Source organism: Daktulosphaira vitifoliae, unplaced genomic scaffold (genome assembly GCF_025091365.1).
Source record: "Daktulosphaira vitifoliae isolate Bord-2020 unplaced genomic scaffold, ASM2509136v1 Scaffold_1, whole genome shotgun sequence".
NCBI lineage: Eukaryota > Metazoa > Arthropoda > Insecta > Hemiptera > Phylloxeridae > Daktulosphaira > Daktulosphaira vitifoliae.
This window is the reverse complement of record NW_026099572.1, coordinates 51680243-51699069: the sequence shown is the minus strand read 5'-3', so window position 1 is coordinate 51699069 and position 18827 is coordinate 51680243. Positions and strand designations below refer to the sequence as shown.

The following is an 18827-nucleotide window of genomic DNA, read 5'->3' as shown; positions in this document are numbered from 1 at the left end:
TAAAATCAAAGAACTACTAATCAGGATATAATTAAAGAAATAAGAGTTCATGTTGCTTATGGAATAATCCAGCAATTTCATAATCCACCCTTCTCACAAAGGGAACTATAGTGATGGGATCCAACTAAGCATTTTCATCTCTGCTACACTAATTCTCTGCTCTACTTTCTTATCAACCACCCTACACTCTGGACCATACATCATTGCTGGTCTCACTATATTGTTGTAGAATTTACCTTTAAGCCTCATTGGAATTCTTTTATCGCATAAGACACCAGACGCTTCTCTCTACTTCAACCATCCGCACTTAACCCTGTGTTTTACATCCTCGTCAATACCACCGCTCTTTTGCACTACTGATCCTAAGTACTTACTACTCTCTACCTCCACATTCACACTCTCGCCTATAGTCACTGATCTTCTCATTTCATCTACCTCATGTTCTCTTTTGTCAACCCAGCCAGAATTTCTGGTAATGATAAAATTAATTGTCATAAAGTGTCTAAAATTGGTCTTGTTCTAGTAAACTCAATGGCAGATAATAACTATCATGATATAAATCTTAAAAGGTTAAATAAAATTATAACTGTATCTTCAATACTTCTATTGTTAAAATTAATAATGAAATAACTAATGTAAACCCATTGCTACTATTTCAACTAATCGCTATTTAAAAAAAAACCAGCAGTGTCCCGGCACAGTCTGTATAATTGGGTGCAGTATAGATGATATGTGACAGTGATTAAAATTATTATCAAAAAACAACGTCTTGATGCAAATCTGTTTGATGCGATTTTTTCCACTATAAAGTTATTTGACAAATGTATAAAACAAAATTTTTTCCATTTTCTTAATCATTTTCCCTTTCTAAATTTTGATAGAATATATCTTCAACAAAAGAACAATTTTCTTGATCTTCAATCTTTATTTCTATTGAATTTGTACGCCATTGATTTTTGCAATGTTCACATATAACAGAACATTTAAGCCCTGTTTTTCGGCAGCCACAATTTTTACCAGCTTCAGCACCTGACTAAAGACCGTTTTATGACAATTATCTTTATTATTAGCAGAAGTTTCTTTGGCAATTGACATAATATAATTGTTGTTTGGGAATGTACAATTTATCGTTTAGTTGGGTTTAAACAATATAGCGTCAAATCAATTGTCTACTCTATCGGTTGTATCTTAATATACATTACACTTTAATGATACTATAATGATACTTTAATGATAAATTTTAGTACTCATATTAAATGTATTGTAACTCGAAAAATATTTGTTTAAATGAAAAAAAATAAAATATATTTATTGTTTAAAATTGTCTTTTAAACAGTTTTTGTACGACACTTTTTTTTTTAAGTTAAATATTTTTTGAGAAAATTAAAAAAGCTCATATTTTTGAACTTTTTGAGGCTGTAAAAAAAAAGCTCAAGTCCAATCGATGAGGACTTTTAGTATGTCATTATACATATCTTAATTCTACTTTGAAAAAAAAAAAAATTTGGTTGGGAATTATTTCCGCCATTTTTCCTTTGTTGACTGGCTTAGACATATTGACCGTGAATATTATGTTTATTTACAAAACCAAATTTGATTATTACAAATAATCAAATGTATGCTACGTTAATAGCGGATATAAACAATATCTCCATATACGGTCAAATTTGCTACTGCAGTAGAAAACAAGTATTAGCTTCGATGCGAAGCTGAGAAGGTTTTGTTTTTACTATAATGTGTTTTTTTTTTTTTTTTTTTTGTCTGTTACCACTTTTTCTCAGCTCTCACCGAACCAATTTCTTTCAATGATACGTCAAAAGATCACAAATCGTATCTAGTCGAAGACATTACCCTCAAAAATTGAAAAAAAATCCCTCGTTCCCCGTAAATGGGGGAAACCTCCAAAAAAATTACAAATTTAAAAATCGCTAATTTTCAAAATTTTTTCAATTTTTTTTACTAAAAACTGCCATAACTTTTTTAAAAATGAACATATCAATATAAATTTTTTTTATATAGATGCATAATATCAATACCTTTCATTTGGTATATATTTTTGTTATATCTGATCCTTTAACTGTCCATAGGGGGGGATTTAAAATGACAACTTTTTTACAAAAAATTAACTTTTTCAACTTAACTTTTGAAAATGTTCCGGAAGGTCTGACACTTTTATATATATCTTAAATTAAAGCTAATGTAATGTACTTTANATCTTAAAACTAATGTAATTAGCTATTAATATATATTGTAATTACATTAGCTATTAAAACTAATGTAATGTACTTTATTATAGTAAAAAAAAATTATATTGATATGTTCATTTTTGAAAAAGTTAGAGCATTTTTAAGTTAAAAATATAAAAAAAAATTATTTTACAAAAATCGTAATTTTTTATTAACTTTGATGTCAACTTTCACCACGAAGACAAGTCCAGAGGTCAAATTTTTTTTTTTTAAATTAAAGTATATTACATTAGCTTTAATTTAAGATATATATAAAAGTGTCAGAACTTCCGGAACACTTTCAAAAGTTAAGTTCAAAAAGTTCTACTTTCTATATTCATTTTTTAGAAGCTCTCCCGTATATAGGGAAATGGTCTGACTTAAAAAAAAAGTATGTCGAATGAAATATGTATATAAATACTACTTGTCATGAAAAAATTGTATTGATCCAAACATTTTTCAAAAAGTTATAGCATAATAAAGTTAAAAATGTAAAATACAAAATCGAAAATTCTCACACAATAATAGCATTTGGTAGCCAATTTCACCGTGTAAACAAAATAAAGCCCAAAAATTTTTTTTTAATATTTAAGTATATTACATAAGCTTTAATTTAAGATATATATAAAAGTGTCAGTATTGCCGGAACACTTTCAAAATTTAACTTTTTGTGAAAAAGTTGTCATTTTGATTCCTCCCCTGTGAGCTGGTAATAGGTTAAATTTATAAAAAAAAAATACCAAATGATAGGTAAAGACAATAAGCATCTATAAAAAAAATTATATTGATTTGTTCATTTTTGAAAAAGTTATAGCAATTTTAATTAAAAAAAATTGAAAAAATTTCGATAATTAGCGTTTTTTAAATTAGTAATTTTTTCGGAGGTTTCCCCCATTTACGGAAAACGAGGGAAATTTTTTTAACTTTTGAGGGTAATGTCTTTGACTAGATACGATTTGTGTTCTTTTGACGTATCATTGAAAGCAATCGGTTTGGTGAGAGCTGAGAAAAAGTGGTAACAGAGACAAAAAAAAACACATCATAGTAAAATTAATACCTTCTCAGCTTCGCATCGAAGCTAAAAGAAAACAGAACCAAAAAGGATCCACCAGTAAAGGCATACGTCGGAAACGGAACAGAACGCATATTAGTAATATCTATTCGGCGGCTGTCTTGTGTCGTAACACAGTAAAAATGATAAAGGTAAAAGAGTAAATGTGCAACTATGTGTACGAAGATGAATATGAGGAGGTGGTGCCTGCTGTCTAGGTATTCACGTGCGTGTTGTCGTACAGCAGACACCGTGCTCGGCTGACACTCCGGGTTAGCTGTGGGTGTCGAAAGGCTGTTGTTATAGGAAGGGAGAATAAGAGTAACACCTAGGTATGAGGTGCAGACGAAGTGCAAGACACAAATACCAGGTGTACGCAAAAGGAGCCCAAAGTATGAGGTGCAGACGAAGTGCAAGACACAAATACTTGGAGTATAGGAGAGGACAATGAAGCACGAGGTGCAGACGAAGTGCAAGACACGAGTACTTTAGTTATTAGGAGAGGATAATGAAGTACGAGGTGCAGACGAAGTGCAAGACATAAGTACTTCAGAGAGAGAGAACGGGGTAGCCGAGTATACGGTGCAGACGAAGTGCAAGACACAAATACTAGGCGTACCAGGTGAGGAAAGATAACAGAGTACGAGGTGCAGACGAAGTGCAAAACACAAGTACTCTGAAATGTCGAGGAAAAGAGTATATAGGTTAGAAAAGGAATAAACAAAGACTTTACTTTAAACAGTAAGCCGGACAGCGACAACCGAGTACTGAGACTGATGAATGACACAAGGCACTGGAGTCGACTGACCACGATGGTCAGGTCTATTGGGTTTTTATAATAATTACACCTATTGCCGATTTGGCAATAAATATTATTTGTTAATTCACCAGTCTCAGNCTATTGCTGATTTGGAAATAAATATTATTTGTTAATTCATCAGTCTCAGGCAGCGGATGTGCTGTCTGTATTTTATTAAAATAATTCTCACGATTATGAAAACGTGACACCATCACACTTGTCACGGTGTCAAGGGCGGGGAGACACCCGATAACAACCGATTGTCATATTGATAGATGGACGGCTGATATTATGAGTAACACGAGCACACGGCAGCCTCGAAAGTAACGCGGTGCCGTGTCAAAGTGAATGAGCTCGTCAAGATTAATCTGGGAAAGTTATGTTTGGAGATCAGAAAGAAATTTTTAGCACTCCGTGAATGTTTAAAAATTTTGGCATGTCTTGATAAAAAATTAGTCGCCATCGCCATGTGCATAATTTTTATCCAGAGATCGTTTTATGTGTGCGTAACACAATTTTGTTTTTATTTTATGTTACGTTAAAAGAAAATACAAAAAATACTGTAATTCAAATTTTAATTTAATGATTGTAAAGTTTTCTTTTGTATAACTGTTATGATAAATAGTAATTAGTTGGTTATTATTAAGTATAAGTTTGAATATATATTTGTATTTGTAGTTATATTGTTAAGGCACTAAGATATTATATTATAGGATATGTTTTTCTAATATCTATTGTTTTATGGTACTGAATCTATAGTATATTTGATCTCTACATTTAAAGTATAATTGTTCATTGGAGTTTGACATAATCATGAATTCCTGTATCCAACAACTATTAACATTAATTGCAAATAAGACAATGTTATCATCAAATTTTTAGTTATCAACTAATTATCATTTTCATTGGCGCCTAATAAAAATTTGTATTAAGGTATTAGATTCTAAAACATTAATTCAAATTTATATTTATGTTCCTTTATTTAAAATTCTATATAATAGTAACTAATTTCAACCTATGACGTCATAACAGAATATTATTAATGATTTTGATACCAAAGATAGTATTATTATTGAAATATTAATAATAATATTTAAATAACAACAAGTAACAAATATCTACAATCAATTTTACTATTCACTTTTTATGAATTTTACTCATTTTAATAATTAAACGTTTTTTATTTTTCGATTTTTCTACCNATTTGTATTTGTAGTTATATTGTTAAGGCACTAAGATATTATATTATAGGATATGTTTTTCTAATATCTATTGTTTTATGGTACTGAATCTATAGTATATTTGATCTCTACATTTAAAGTATAATTGTTCATTGGAGTTTGACATAATCATGAATTCCTGTATCCAACAACTATTAACATTAATTGCAAATAAGACAATGTTATCATCAAATTTTTAGTTATCAACTAATTATCATTTTCATTGGCGCCTAATAAAAATTTGTATTAAGGTATTAGATTCTAAAACATTAATTCAAATTTATATTTATGTTCCTTTATTTAAAATTCTATATAATAGTAACTAATTTCAACCTATGACGTCATAACAGAATATTATTAATGATTTTGATACCAAAGATAGTATTATTATTGAAATATTAATAATAATATTTAAATAACAACAAGTAACAAATATCTACAATCAATTTTACTATTCACCCTTTATGAATTTTACTCATTTTAATAATTAAACGTTTTTTATTTTTCGATTTTTCTACCTTATTTTTTTTTTCTTACTAATTCTGAAATAACACTTTTTTTTGAAAACACATATTGTGCCAGACTATGCTGGGCACAATAAGTGTTTTAAGTACTGCATTCGGAGTATGTGATCTATCCGTAATGACAATGTGAAGTGTTCTGGGTCTGAAGCAGAGCCCACCGAGATGGATCCTATTAATTCCTATATAAATGAAATTTGTTGCAAGTATCATTTGCAATATATATTTTTACGTTTATAAAAACTTTTTACACAAATATACGAGAAAGCATTTTAAATTAAAAATTTTAAAAATACATCATCTTGATTACCTTTGCTAATAAGTGTATGAGAAGTTTTGTTCATGTTTGTTATACAAGGAAGAGATGTCTTTGACATTAAGTTTTTCACATGAAGATTGAAATTTTTTTTATTTAAAAATTTATTAATTTTTTCTTGAAAAATATATAATTCATTTGTTTTTTTACAATTTTCGCAAAATTCATTCATCGAAGAAAGTAATACTGAGTCATCTAGGTATTCTAAACTGAATTTAAGTGTATCCTTCTTTTGTCTTTTGAGTCTTGCTAAGTCAATGAGTCGTTTTGCAAAATTATATTGCCAAGGATTAACAACAAACTTGCCATAAATAAAAAATGAAATCATCCTAACTACGTAAACAGATGCATCTAGAAAAGTTATTTTGAGAGTATGATTAGGATTTAAATTTTTTATCCTAATATCGTTTTTTAACACTTCTAAAATTTGAAGACATAAAAATGTGTGAAAACACTCTAAAGACTCTAATTCTTTTTTTAATTTGTTTAAGCTTGATTCTTTTTTTTGTCTACATTCGTAATTATCTTCACAAGATCTTGATAACAACTTAATGTCATCTTTATTTATAAATGAATGTTTAATAAATCTTTGATTTTTTTCACAGACAAATGATTTGATATTATTATTAATAGTAATTATAACTTGTAAAAATGAATCGTCAAATATGGTATCATAATCAGGTGGCTGAAATCATTATGTAAGTTATCGTCAAAAAATAAAAGTAATAATAATAAAACAAGCAGAGTAAAGTTTTAATTGAATTTCAAAATGGCAGATCTGAAAGATTCCAGAGTCAATATTTATCGAATATTTTTTCGGTAAATAATGTGTTCACATATGACATAACAAGTTGACATCTCAAAAGGCGTAAGGGATTAACTTAAAAAGTATTACATAGTTAATAATTCAAAAATAATGTGAAACTAAAGAAAAGAAAAAAAAAATGTTTAAATTATATTTATTTTGTAAGTAATTGAGTGAGTTATAATAAAAAAATCATTCAGTAGACAGCTCTATTTTTGGATTCTTTTGTATTTACATAAGTAATGAATTAATCTTGAAATTATTTTCACAATATTAGTTAGGAATTAGTCAATATAAAAAAAAAAAATAGCATTTTTATCTAATTTTTGTCATGACATAGTGAACATAAAAGTGTTAAATCTCTTAAAGGGATTGACGAGGGGAAATTAAATGCCTTCTTTTTAAAACACCTTTTCTATTTTGTTATTATTATGTTATTAATAACAATCGAATCAACTTCTGTGTGGAACATGAAAGACTTTTGAAATCGATGTTATCAAGCCATATTATTGGATCTTTTAAAAAAGACAATAATTATCATTTAGATATTTGTTGTAAAGACATTAATTATTGTTTTTCAATTTTATTATTATTTTACTCATTTAAAATTCTTATTTTATGATTTTATAAATTAAATATTTTGTAACTATACTCCTGTGGAACCTCGTCTGATCAGTGCTTATTCGCTGGTAAGGGTTCCAAATATTAGTTCTTACTTTATTAAGCCCATAGTTTTACAAATATTGGCGTATATAAATTAATTTGACGAAATAAAAATTGGTTTTAAATTTTATTTTAAAATTAATTATTTTATTCCCACTTCAATTGAAATTAAATATCTTGATTTTACCCTTGACAGTAAACTTTACTGATTTCACATTATCCATTTTAAAATAATAACTGTAAACCAGTGTTAAAAAATCAATCTGAATAATTCGATTAATTCAATTTTTTTTCAATGAACACTTTATGTTTATTCTTTTTTTCGATGTACTTGGTTTTTAAATCAGACCATTTTCCTTTATGAAGGGAGCGTTAAAAACATTAAATATACGAGTAAAAAATAGAATTTTTTCAACTTAAATTTTGAAAATGTTTCAGAAATACTCCGAGCTTTAATATATGCCAATTAAATCTTATGTTAAATACTATATGATTCAAAAAAAAAATTTGTCTCGACACATATTCTTTTATGAAGCAATAGCCGCTGAATTGAATCAAAAATGTAATATTTATTTAAAAATCAAAGTTTATTGTGTTATTATTTTGATTTTTAAAATTGCCAAAACTTTTTAAAAATGAACAAAGCAATGTAATTTTTTTATATCGAAACCTTAGTTTTTTCATTTGTTTTACATACAGATCAATAAATTAAAAATCTGACTTTTACTTATCCACAGGGTGTATTTAAAATAGAACCTTTTGCACACAAGTCAAATTTTTTCAACTTATTGTCAGCTTTTAACATATGTAAGACTTATGTTACGAACTTAAAATATAAAAAACAAAAATTTGTCCAGAAGAATATTTTCTATGTGCGGTTTTTTAAAGCATGCTATTTTTGTGTTCAAATTTATTTATTTTTTGTTCATATTAAAAATAAATACAAGAGTTTGTCATAATAAGTAATGATTTTTATACATATATAAATTTAAACTTATTTTGAATATTTTGCCTCCACTAAGTTAAGAAAAACGTCTTTCAATTTTTGAACTAGCTTAATTTTCATACTATTTTATTTGCTATAATGAATATTTATTCATATATTGCACTTATAAATCATAATAGTTGTAATCGGGATTTAAATAAATAAATAGTATTTAATTTGGTTTTTGGAAATAATTCAACTATTTATTTTAAAAATTAATCACTATCTACAGTTTTGTATCGAAGGGTTTCTTGTGATAGTAATTTTAATCACTATCATATATCATCTATACTTATCCACACTGTGCCGTGATTCCATTTAGCTACTGTATCTATTCTTTTAATGGAAACAAATGTTAACTAATATTCTTTCAATACATCAGCGCCGGAACTTAATGCACCACCAGGTATAAATATTTTTGAATCTTGTTTTGGCCAGGCTAAAGGAAGCTTTAAAAAGTATTGATATCGATCTCTCAATAAAATATTCTCTTTCAAAAAGATACTTTTTCAATAAAAATGTACTAAAGGTACATTATTAAAATTATATTTATAGTAAAAATACAGAGTGTATAGAATCTTATACATATAAAATAGATTTGTTACACAATCTCCTATTGTTGTGAACTGGCTTTTTGCTGCCTAATTGTAATTGTGTAATTTAATAGTATATATATTAATCATGGGAACGGAAACCTCTTTTGTCTTGTATATAAAGTATTTACCAGGCAAGCATCTAGTCCTTCTAGAACATTCGATGCTTGCTCAGCCCTTTTCAATGTATTGGGCCTACGGCCGCCGCCGCCTGAGGCGACGCGCCAGTAGTAGTCAGCTACTCGTTCAAGAGTCATATAGTTCATAGGGTCGAACCTGGACGACTCTCCACTGAATCACTTTCACTGAATCTTTTGTTAATTTGCTCACTGAATCTTTTATATTAATTAAGTATCAACTCATTAAAGTCGAGAAGTCAATTATAAGTGTAAACATATTTTTAAATATAATAAATAGCAACTAATTATCAAACGCATTATCTTTGCATTTTGTCTACCGTACCAACCCGGTCACAACACTATATTTAAAATAAAATCGTTTTTATAAGCAGTCATATTGACTATATAACTTGTAGTACTTTTCACGCTACACGTTGTATAAGCCTGTGAAACAGAATAAAATTAAACATCAACGTTTTATTGTTTCAAATACCATTACGTTACTTAGGTTATAAAGTAATGACCAGTAATAAACCATTAAGATAAATTAAAACCCATTTTTATTTATATTATTACGCATTTTATACTCTTAAATATTCTGCTATATATCACCATATATTATATTATTCTACTATTATACTACCATATTTTATTTTATACCATTTTTTTAACTCTTCTGTTTTATCTTTTATGATTTATTATGCTAATTTATTATTATCTCAAAAATTTAAGTTAATAGAAAAAAACTAATTGCTAATTTTAAATTAAATTAAAAATTTATTATATGGTCTAAATGCTGAATATTCAAAAAAATATTCTGTTTCATCAAATTATTATTTTTATTCACGCCAATATTTGGAAAGCCATGGGCTTATAAGACAATAGATTAATATAATAACGAATGATTTAATATTTAGAACACGTACTGGAGAATAAGCGCAATACTTGGGTTAATTATGGAATTTGGATCATTATTATTTTAGCAGGACCCTCACATACACACATCATAATATCTTTGTATTACTGTCCATTTTCATATAACAGAATATATTTTTATTTATGTTTGTATATTCTGTAGTTCGGACGAACTCAAAACATTTTAGAATCTTCTAATTTGCAAAGAAAATTTAAATGTTAAAATATTTAAAATTATTTTTGTACATACTTGTATTTCTGGGCTAGCATTTGAGTTGAAAAATATTTGTGCTGATATAAGAATAACGAAAAGACACGTTATCAAGTTAAATGTATTACAACGATTTTTAATCATTCTTTTAGTTTTTTAAAAATACTTAATAGTATATATTGAAGTTTTATAAAACAACTTTCTGAACAAGTTCCTGCATATATAACTAATAGCTTTCAATTAATCTCTTACAAAAGACTTATGTATAAATTGTATTTTTAAATTTTTTAAATTTTACTAATAACATAATACCTTGATTTATTCCAACCTTATTCAATTAAATAAATAGGAATCGTCTATAGTGCTATTTTTAACAAATAAAGTATGTGTTTTTAGATTATTAAAAATACATCGCCCAAATAAAATGTGTTTTATGTTCATGATGAAAAATAAAACTATAAGGAAATAAATTTAAAAGTTTCTAAAAGTGACAAACAAACGTTGTATTGCAGTGTATTACTGAATTCAGGGTCAAAGTTTCATAAAATAACATATGGTTCAAAGTTTACATTTACCAAAAAAATTATGTTAGTCTGTCATAAGTATAAATCAAAGCAATCAAAATATAACTATCCAGGTAACAGCAACAATTAAATCCCGAAATTCTGATTAAGGTCCACAGTTAAATTTTTACGAATTACCAAAATTTAACGAACATACCAGTTTTGTTAATTAAATCGTAAATACTGAATATTTCAGTAAAAGCTGTGTTGACACATCCATAGTTTTATACCGTGAAAAAGATTAACATGATATTAGGTCCAGAAATATTTTTAAAATTAATGTGTGAGAGACAATTACATTTTGTATCACAATGTCCTAACATACAACAAAAGACACAATTTGGCTAGATAGTATCCGGTCCGACGTCTTGATCGCCTAGTTCTGACAGCAGTATATTTATTAAAAATATTACGCAAATACTTTATTTAGAATATAAAATTTCTGAATTTTGCGCCTAGATGAAGTCATAGAAAGTAAAGTATATTCAGTCAACAAGAAGCTGTGTAAAAAACATTTCTATCAAAATTTTAAGTGTGATAAAGAAGGGCGAGTTATGTTGACATTCAAGGACGCAACATTCAAAAACTAGGGTACTTTTATAATATCGCTTTTCTAAACTATCTATATTATATTCTATAATATAAAAACAATTTTATCATTAAACACATCGATTTCAGTCCATAACGGAATTAATGCGAGAATGTAATACATTTTTAAATAAATACCTAAAGTTAATACAAGAAAAAATTAGGAATAAGTAAAAGAAGTAGATATACAATTTATTACATCATCTTTTCTGACCACTTCATGATTACTTATATAAGCTAATACAAAGGACAAAAAGTGCCCAGAAACGTGTATTGCTATAAAAAATGATATGTATGAGAACGATGTTAAACTAATTAAGTTAAAACACTGGCAGTTAAATATAAAGTGGAATGATAAATACTCGGTCAATTTCGGCAGGAGTGGATACAGTACTGTATGCAAATTTTAAATTTAAACATGTTATCTATAATACATTTGATTTCATGCATATATGAATTACAAAATATTAAAGTGCATCGTTAAAAATGACTTGCAGGTAATAATTTTTTATGATTTATCTATTGTCAGTCGATATTCTTCCTTATCAAAGATTATAACATACAACAAAATCCTTTCTGAAAAGACTTTTAATATTTTAACTAAATGTACAAAACACACTGTGTATAATAAACATATAATGTTAAATGATGATAGTGCTATAGTGAAAAAAATGATACAGTATTAATGCTATCGAAAAATTTCCAGTCAAAAAACATTGTATATAATTAAAGTTAAATTATTAATTTTGGCCGTAGTATAATTTTTTTAGCTTTTAAATATATCTCTAAAGCGATGGTAAACTAAAAAAAATAAAGTTGTATAATTGGATGACTTTTACTGGAAGTAGACTAAATCAACAACTAGATTTTATCATTTATTGTTTATCACTGTTATATTTTGACTTATACTTCTACTTTGACTCGTCCCTACCTTATTTAATCTTGTTATGGTAATATAACTAGATAGATGCTATATTATCATAGTATTTTATTTTTAATTTATGAATATTTAAATGACGAATTTACTGACTCATGTTATAATTAGAAGCGCCTAACTATTTTAGTTGTTGTTTTATTTAGACATAATATATTTTTACAATAATTTGTTAATTCATTAATTCAATTAACATATGAATGTATAATAATTTATTATGTTTTAGCAATATTAAACTTCTTAAAATATTGAGGATTTATTATTTCAGGTAACATAATGTTTTCGTAAAAGTCAATGAGACTCTTTTCCATATTATCGTTCCAAAAATTGTCATCTCGTAGAATTTTACAATAAACTATTCCTAAAAATAAAAAAAAACTAATAGCATTTTATAGAAAAAATATTTTTTAATTTCATGTTTCGAATCACATTGTAAAGTGATTTTTTTATATAAAATATTAATTAAATTGTTTCTAGTTTTCGTGAATATGGAATCTTTTAATAATTGGTTAAGCATTGACCATAAAATTTGTCATGAATCTAATATTTACACCAGAAGAAATAAGAAATCATTTAAGAAATTACATTGTCGCGGTCGATTGTAAAACAATTATCGTAATCGCAGATCATAATTAAATGTGTATATCAAAAAAAAAAAAACCCCCAGCACAGGGGGGTCGCGGCACAGTGGTGACGTGGTATAGTTGGATCAAGTATAATGATATCTGATAATGATTAAAATACCTTTTGGGGTCCAAATAATTAAATAACAATACTGCCTTTGAGTAATATGCAGTTCTCCTTGTATTTGAAAAAAAATTCGAGAAGTACGTTTTAGTACGAGTTCTTCATTTTCATTATAATGCACATATTTTATCACTTTATCTTTTATAGCTTTTTCGGGAGTCATATATTGGGCCTTAACTGGACATTTTATTTCAATAATACCATCTTTCCCAATTAAACCATCTGGTTTTGCTGTTAAATAGTTAATGTTTCCATCAAAAAATAGACCACATGGTTTAATCTTTGTGTTCATTTTCTTTTCAAAAAGTTCTATTGCGTTGGGCTCATTAACTGTGCCATATTGCACAGCAAACCTATATAATATATATATATATATCATCAAAAGCAAAAAACAGGATATTAGTGTCTTATTAAAAACGCTTGAAACTAAAGTATTAAAAAAATAATATGGGAAAATAATTTTTTTAATATTATTTATTATACTTATTATTACTTACGGGATATTATCTTTGGTATCAGTTGTTTTATTATGAATGCGTAATGTTTTTTTTAAGAATAATTCCTTGTCTTTTGTTTGATTAAATGTACAAACATAGAAAAAATGAGAAGATGATAGATGTGTTTTACGTACTTTTTCCCACAAATTTTTGTGAACGAAATATATTTCATTTTTCTTAAATGTTTCATCGTCATATTTATTTAATTTTAAACTTTGTAGTAAAACTTTTTTAATATTTTCGTAGTCTTTATCGATAACCACTTCCTTTTGATTAGCTGCTCCATTATTGGTAAAATGAAAAACAAATTAAGGAAACATGAAATGAAATTACTTTTAATATTTAAACGATAAGATCAATACAATGAAAAAGAATCATAATAATAAAAATAATTAGTTTGTATACATTTTTTGTTTAAAATTAAGTTATGATTTAATTGATGAACAAAAATTCAAAGCAACGTTCCTCTGTAAAATTTTTAATAAATATTGTGTAACGTAAAGGGATTTCACTTACAACAAAAAAATGTTAGATGTATCATCACAGTTATCTAGTTCAAGTTGCGTGCAACGACTTATGCTGCCGTTTTTCGTTAAAAAAGGATTTGTATGAAAATATAATTACTCAGCTTATCATGCTGTATTAGATTGAAGTATTTTAGCTCAATAACAAGCAAAAATGAATCATTAAGAAAATTGATAGTAGAGCTCCAAGTTATCATAAAATTATAATACAGCATACATAGTAATAATAAAAATGAAAATATTATTAATATACCGGTCTGTAGTACAGTAAAGATGCATAATTTAGTTAATAAAAAAAAACAGCTTTGTGAAGATACGACATAGTTAGTAAAAGTATAAATATTATTTGACAGTGATTAAAAGCACTATCATAAATACCGTTTCGATTCAAATAAGTAGATAATGTTTAATTTTTAAAATGAATTGGTGGATTATTTCAAAATCAGCATAAAATCCTATTTTCTTAATTATATCCTGTACATAAGTTATATACGTGGGTAAGTTATTCGTGAAGATGCGAAAAAAATTTTAGCACTCCGTGAGCATAAAAATATTTAGGAATCTATTGATAGAAATACTATTTTAATTGATAGCGTGTTTCGATTTAAAACCTGAAATGCTAGAACAAATAGGTTTGGTTTTTTCGTAAAATTATATTTAAATAGGTAAAATTTTTTGAAAGTACCAAATGTAATACTTAAAATTTCTTTGTACCTTAAATTTGTAAAAGTACTACAATACATTTTTTTCTCTAATATACAAAAAAGTTTGTATTTTAAATATTTAAATTTCAATAAATTCCAAAAAAAATTAATGTTACATTCCTAAACACATGCAGGGTATTTAGGGATATAACACTAATTTTATAATTCATAAATAGGTAGAATTTTTTGCAAGTATAAAATGTGATATTATTTACTTTTATAAATTTATTAAACTTCATTCATCAACATACGATAATGTTTGTTTGTTTAATAAATTTTATTAGTAGTATTACATTATTTTATACCTTTGTTAATAAGTGTTTGAGAAGTTTTATTCATTTTTATTACTAAGGAAATATGTGTCTTTGACAATAAATNTATTACTAAGGAAATATGTGTCTTTGACAATAAATTCTTCACATATCTTTTGAAATTTTCTTGATTTAAAAATTTTTTACTTTCTCCTTTGAAAGTATTAAATGATAATAAAATAATGGATTTCAAAAAATCATTACTTTTTTTACAATTATCGCAAAAGTCATTCATTGATGATAGTAATGCAGAATCACTTAAGTAATTTAAACTGACATCAAATGTATTCTTGTTTTGAGTTTCAAGTCTTGTTAAAACAATAAGTAGTTTTGCAAAATTATATTGCCAAGGGCTAACAATAAACTTGCCATAAATAAAAAATGAAATCATCCTAACTGCGTAAACAGATGCATGTAGAAAACTTATTTTAAAAGTATGATTAGGATTTAAATTTTTTATCCTTATATCGTTTTTTAACACTTCTAAAATTTGAAGACATAAAAATGTGTGAAAACACTCTAAAGACTCTAATTCTTTTTTTAATTTGTTTAAGCTTGACTCTTTTTTTTGTCTACACTCATAATCATCTTTACAAGATCTTGATAATAACATTATGTCATCATAATTTATAAGCGAATGATTAATATATTTCTTATTTTTTCCACAGACTAATGATTTGATATCATTATTAATAGTACTTACAACTTGTAAAAACGAATCGTCAAATATGGTATCATAATCAGGTGGCTGAAATAAAATTGTAAATTATTGACAAAAAGTAAAAATAATTGGAATAAAACAAACAATTTAAAGTTTAAACTTGAAGTTTTATCTAAACTGGGGCGTGTGTTAACTGATCTAAGTAACAAAACGTTTTTTCGTAAAATTAATAAAAAAAGATTCCATTTTACAACAACTAGCTAATGACAATTTAATCTTTGGGTTATTTCGTATTTACACAATAAACTAAAAGTTCTTGATGCTGAATTTTTTCATAGTATTGGCAAAAAATTAATCTTCATTAATACAAAAAAAAAATAGTATCGTATAACCATATTTTAGTTACGACATAATATACCTAAAAGGGATAATTCTTTTAATTATATTAAGTTTAATTAATACCTATCTTCACATCGAAATTTTTTTTTCTATTTTGTTATCATTAAATTATTGTTTAAAATTAAATTAACCTAATGAAACATTAATTAAATTTTGATTCTTTGGCATAAAACTATATTTTTAGATTATGATCTACATTCACCTTTATATTATAAAGGCTAACGTAATTATAATTTTCATATCTGAAGTATAGACATTAATTATTATGTTTAAAATTGATATATATCTACATTAGGGTATTCCTTATTTTGAAAATTTTGTAAATTCTTCGGGATCACCCCCCAAATTTGTATGTATACATATAAAAAAAGGCTACAAAAGATTTCAGGCTGATCAGATAAGTTTAACCCGTGCCGACTTGGGGTTGAAAATCGGACAAAAGGGGTACTTTTTTAGTTTTTAGCAATTAACTCGTAAATTAGCGCTCTCAAANGGGGTAATTTTTTAGTTTTTAGCAATTAACTCGTAAATTAGTGCTCTCACAAAAAAAATATTTAAACTAAATTGTAGATCTAATTGTTTTGTATAAATTAAGTTCTTACAGTTTTTCTTTTAAATCTATTAGTTTTCTAGAAAAATATCAAAATACATAATATTTTGTAAAATTGCCGAAATTAGCATATTTATGAATATTTTATCATATACGACGAACCATATGTGTTACGACCTAATGTTTCATGCAAAAATTGTTTAAAATTAAATTTTACGAAATAAAAGTAATAAGTATAAATTTCATTTAACCGATCTTTTTATTGTTATAGCTGAAACAACTCGATCAAATTACGATTTTTACTAAATATATGAATTTTATTGATTAATTTAAATATATTTCATTTATATTGTAATGTGATGTATTTGTTTGACTTAATCGTATAATTATACTTACTTCTCAATATTATTGTATAAATAAAAAAAAAATTACTACATAAAATACAAAATGTTAAATTCAAAATAATTCACAAATTATAACAAAAATATACATTAAAAACTATGTTTTAATGTTTCTTTGATGCAAATAGGATATAATTTTCTATGCTCTTGGACACAGCGTAAAAGTAACTCAGCTTTTTCATCGTTTACAGTTATACTTTCATGAAAATCTTCCATTAGCTTAACCGCTCTCTCTGCAGAGTCATTTACTACTTTAATTGAACATACAACTTCTTTTCCGTGTAAATAAAAATCATCAGTATTCCAATTACTAGGATCCAAATTTAAAAAATTAGTATTGATATCGAATAATTTAAAAAATATCATACTGTTTTTTGACAAAAAAGAAGCTACAGTTTTTTCTAAAAAAAAAAATTAATCGCTCAATAGTCATCAAAAAATAAAGATATCAAAAATTATTATGCCTGAAAATGATTTGTCTATATCACTCGATGAAAGAATAAAACGTTTGCTAAGGTTTATTATTGACTCATTATTAAGGGATACAACCATTAATTTTTTTATTTCGGTTGAAATGGAATCGTCAAAAAATGTCAGAGCAGCTGTTTCCTCTGTTAAGTACCATAAATGATTACAAATTTTGTTTAACGCTGCTTTCGCAATTAACGGTTGTTTTTTTTCATATAACTTTAATTCTTTGATAAAATTTAAGTCGTTATTCGGAGCTTTGGACGGTTCAATACAGTTAAACCAGACTTTTAAATAAAATCAAATAATAAAAATACATATATCTCGAATAGCATTTATTTCAAAAGTTTTTAGTAAATACTGTTTTCGGTATAACTAAATCTTTAAGCAATATATTGTTCTGCTCATTCAACAAGCTTAGTGCATGGATCCAGGAGGGTGTATTTTAATTTTTTTATCTGAGTCACCATTTAAAAAAATTATAGATAAGTCGAGCAATTCTTTATAATCATCTCTAAAACATCCAATTTGCAACCTTTCCTTAGAAAACTGGAGAATATCATTTCGATAATTTTCAAGTGCAGAGCAACATTCGACGTCATCTATTCCACAGATCGTATTAGAACCATAAATATTATACCAATTTTTTTTAAAGTTTTTAAATATGGGAATATCAGGGCTTAATGTTACCTAAAGAAATTTTGTTTCACAAACACCACGTAAAATACAATACATCTTTCTCTAATTTTTGCTCTAGTAAAATATACGAACCCTTTAAACGTCCCATATTAGATGCGGTGGATCGCAGCATAGAGCTTGGACAATATTTAATAAGCCCCAATCGTCTAACGCACAATAAACAGAATTAGCGTGTTCATACTCCGTCGAATTTTTTAGTTTCGATTTACCAATTAATAAATCTAGATTTTTACTAAATATCACAATTGGTAACCTATTAATATCCGAGTCTCTTACATTTAAAGTTGGTAAAATCTTTCTATCCCAATGCAGAGTGACATACATAGGAGAACTACTTTGACATTTTTTTTTTTATTAA

The 18827-nt window shown here is 26.3% G+C and overlaps 3 protein-coding genes across 6 annotated transcripts in view; all 3 read right to left on the bottom strand.

Moving 5' to 3' along the window:
* Positions 1 to 18827, bottom strand: part of LOC126896997 (uncharacterized) — a 192619-nt gene that overhangs the window by 134987 nt on the left and 38805 nt on the right. The window lies entirely within an intron of this gene.
* LOC126896990 (uncharacterized) overlaps positions 1 to 18827 on the bottom strand; it is a 46392-nt gene that overhangs the window by 24133 nt on the left and 3432 nt on the right. The window contains exons 1-2 of one of the 4 annotated variants that reach the window (XM_050670301.1): positions 10463 to 10687; positions 6127 to 6817 (exon numbers count right to left, since the gene is read on the bottom strand). In XM_050670301.1, the coding sequence (XP_050526258.1) occupies positions 6127 to 6817; positions 10463 to 10567 (796 nt within the window). In that variant the 5' untranslated portion in view covers positions 10568 to 10687. Of the gene's footprint in view, positions 1 to 6126; positions 6818 to 10462; positions 10688 to 18827 lie in introns of those variants that run through there. The other 3 variants (XM_050670305.1, XM_050670304.1, XM_050670303.1) reach the window with 3 other exon arrangements.
* LOC126897016 (uncharacterized) lies at positions 12625 to 15353 on the bottom strand. The gene is made up of 4 exons (XM_050670356.1): positions 15286 to 15353; positions 13753 to 14029; positions 13253 to 13608; positions 12625 to 12869 (listed from the first exon to the last, which is right to left on the bottom strand). The coding sequence occupies exons 1-4, from the start codon at positions 15317 to 15319 to the stop codon at positions 12724 to 12726; spliced, it is 813 nt and encodes a 270-aa protein (XP_050526313.1). The 5' UTR covers positions 15320 to 15353; the 3' UTR covers positions 12625 to 12723.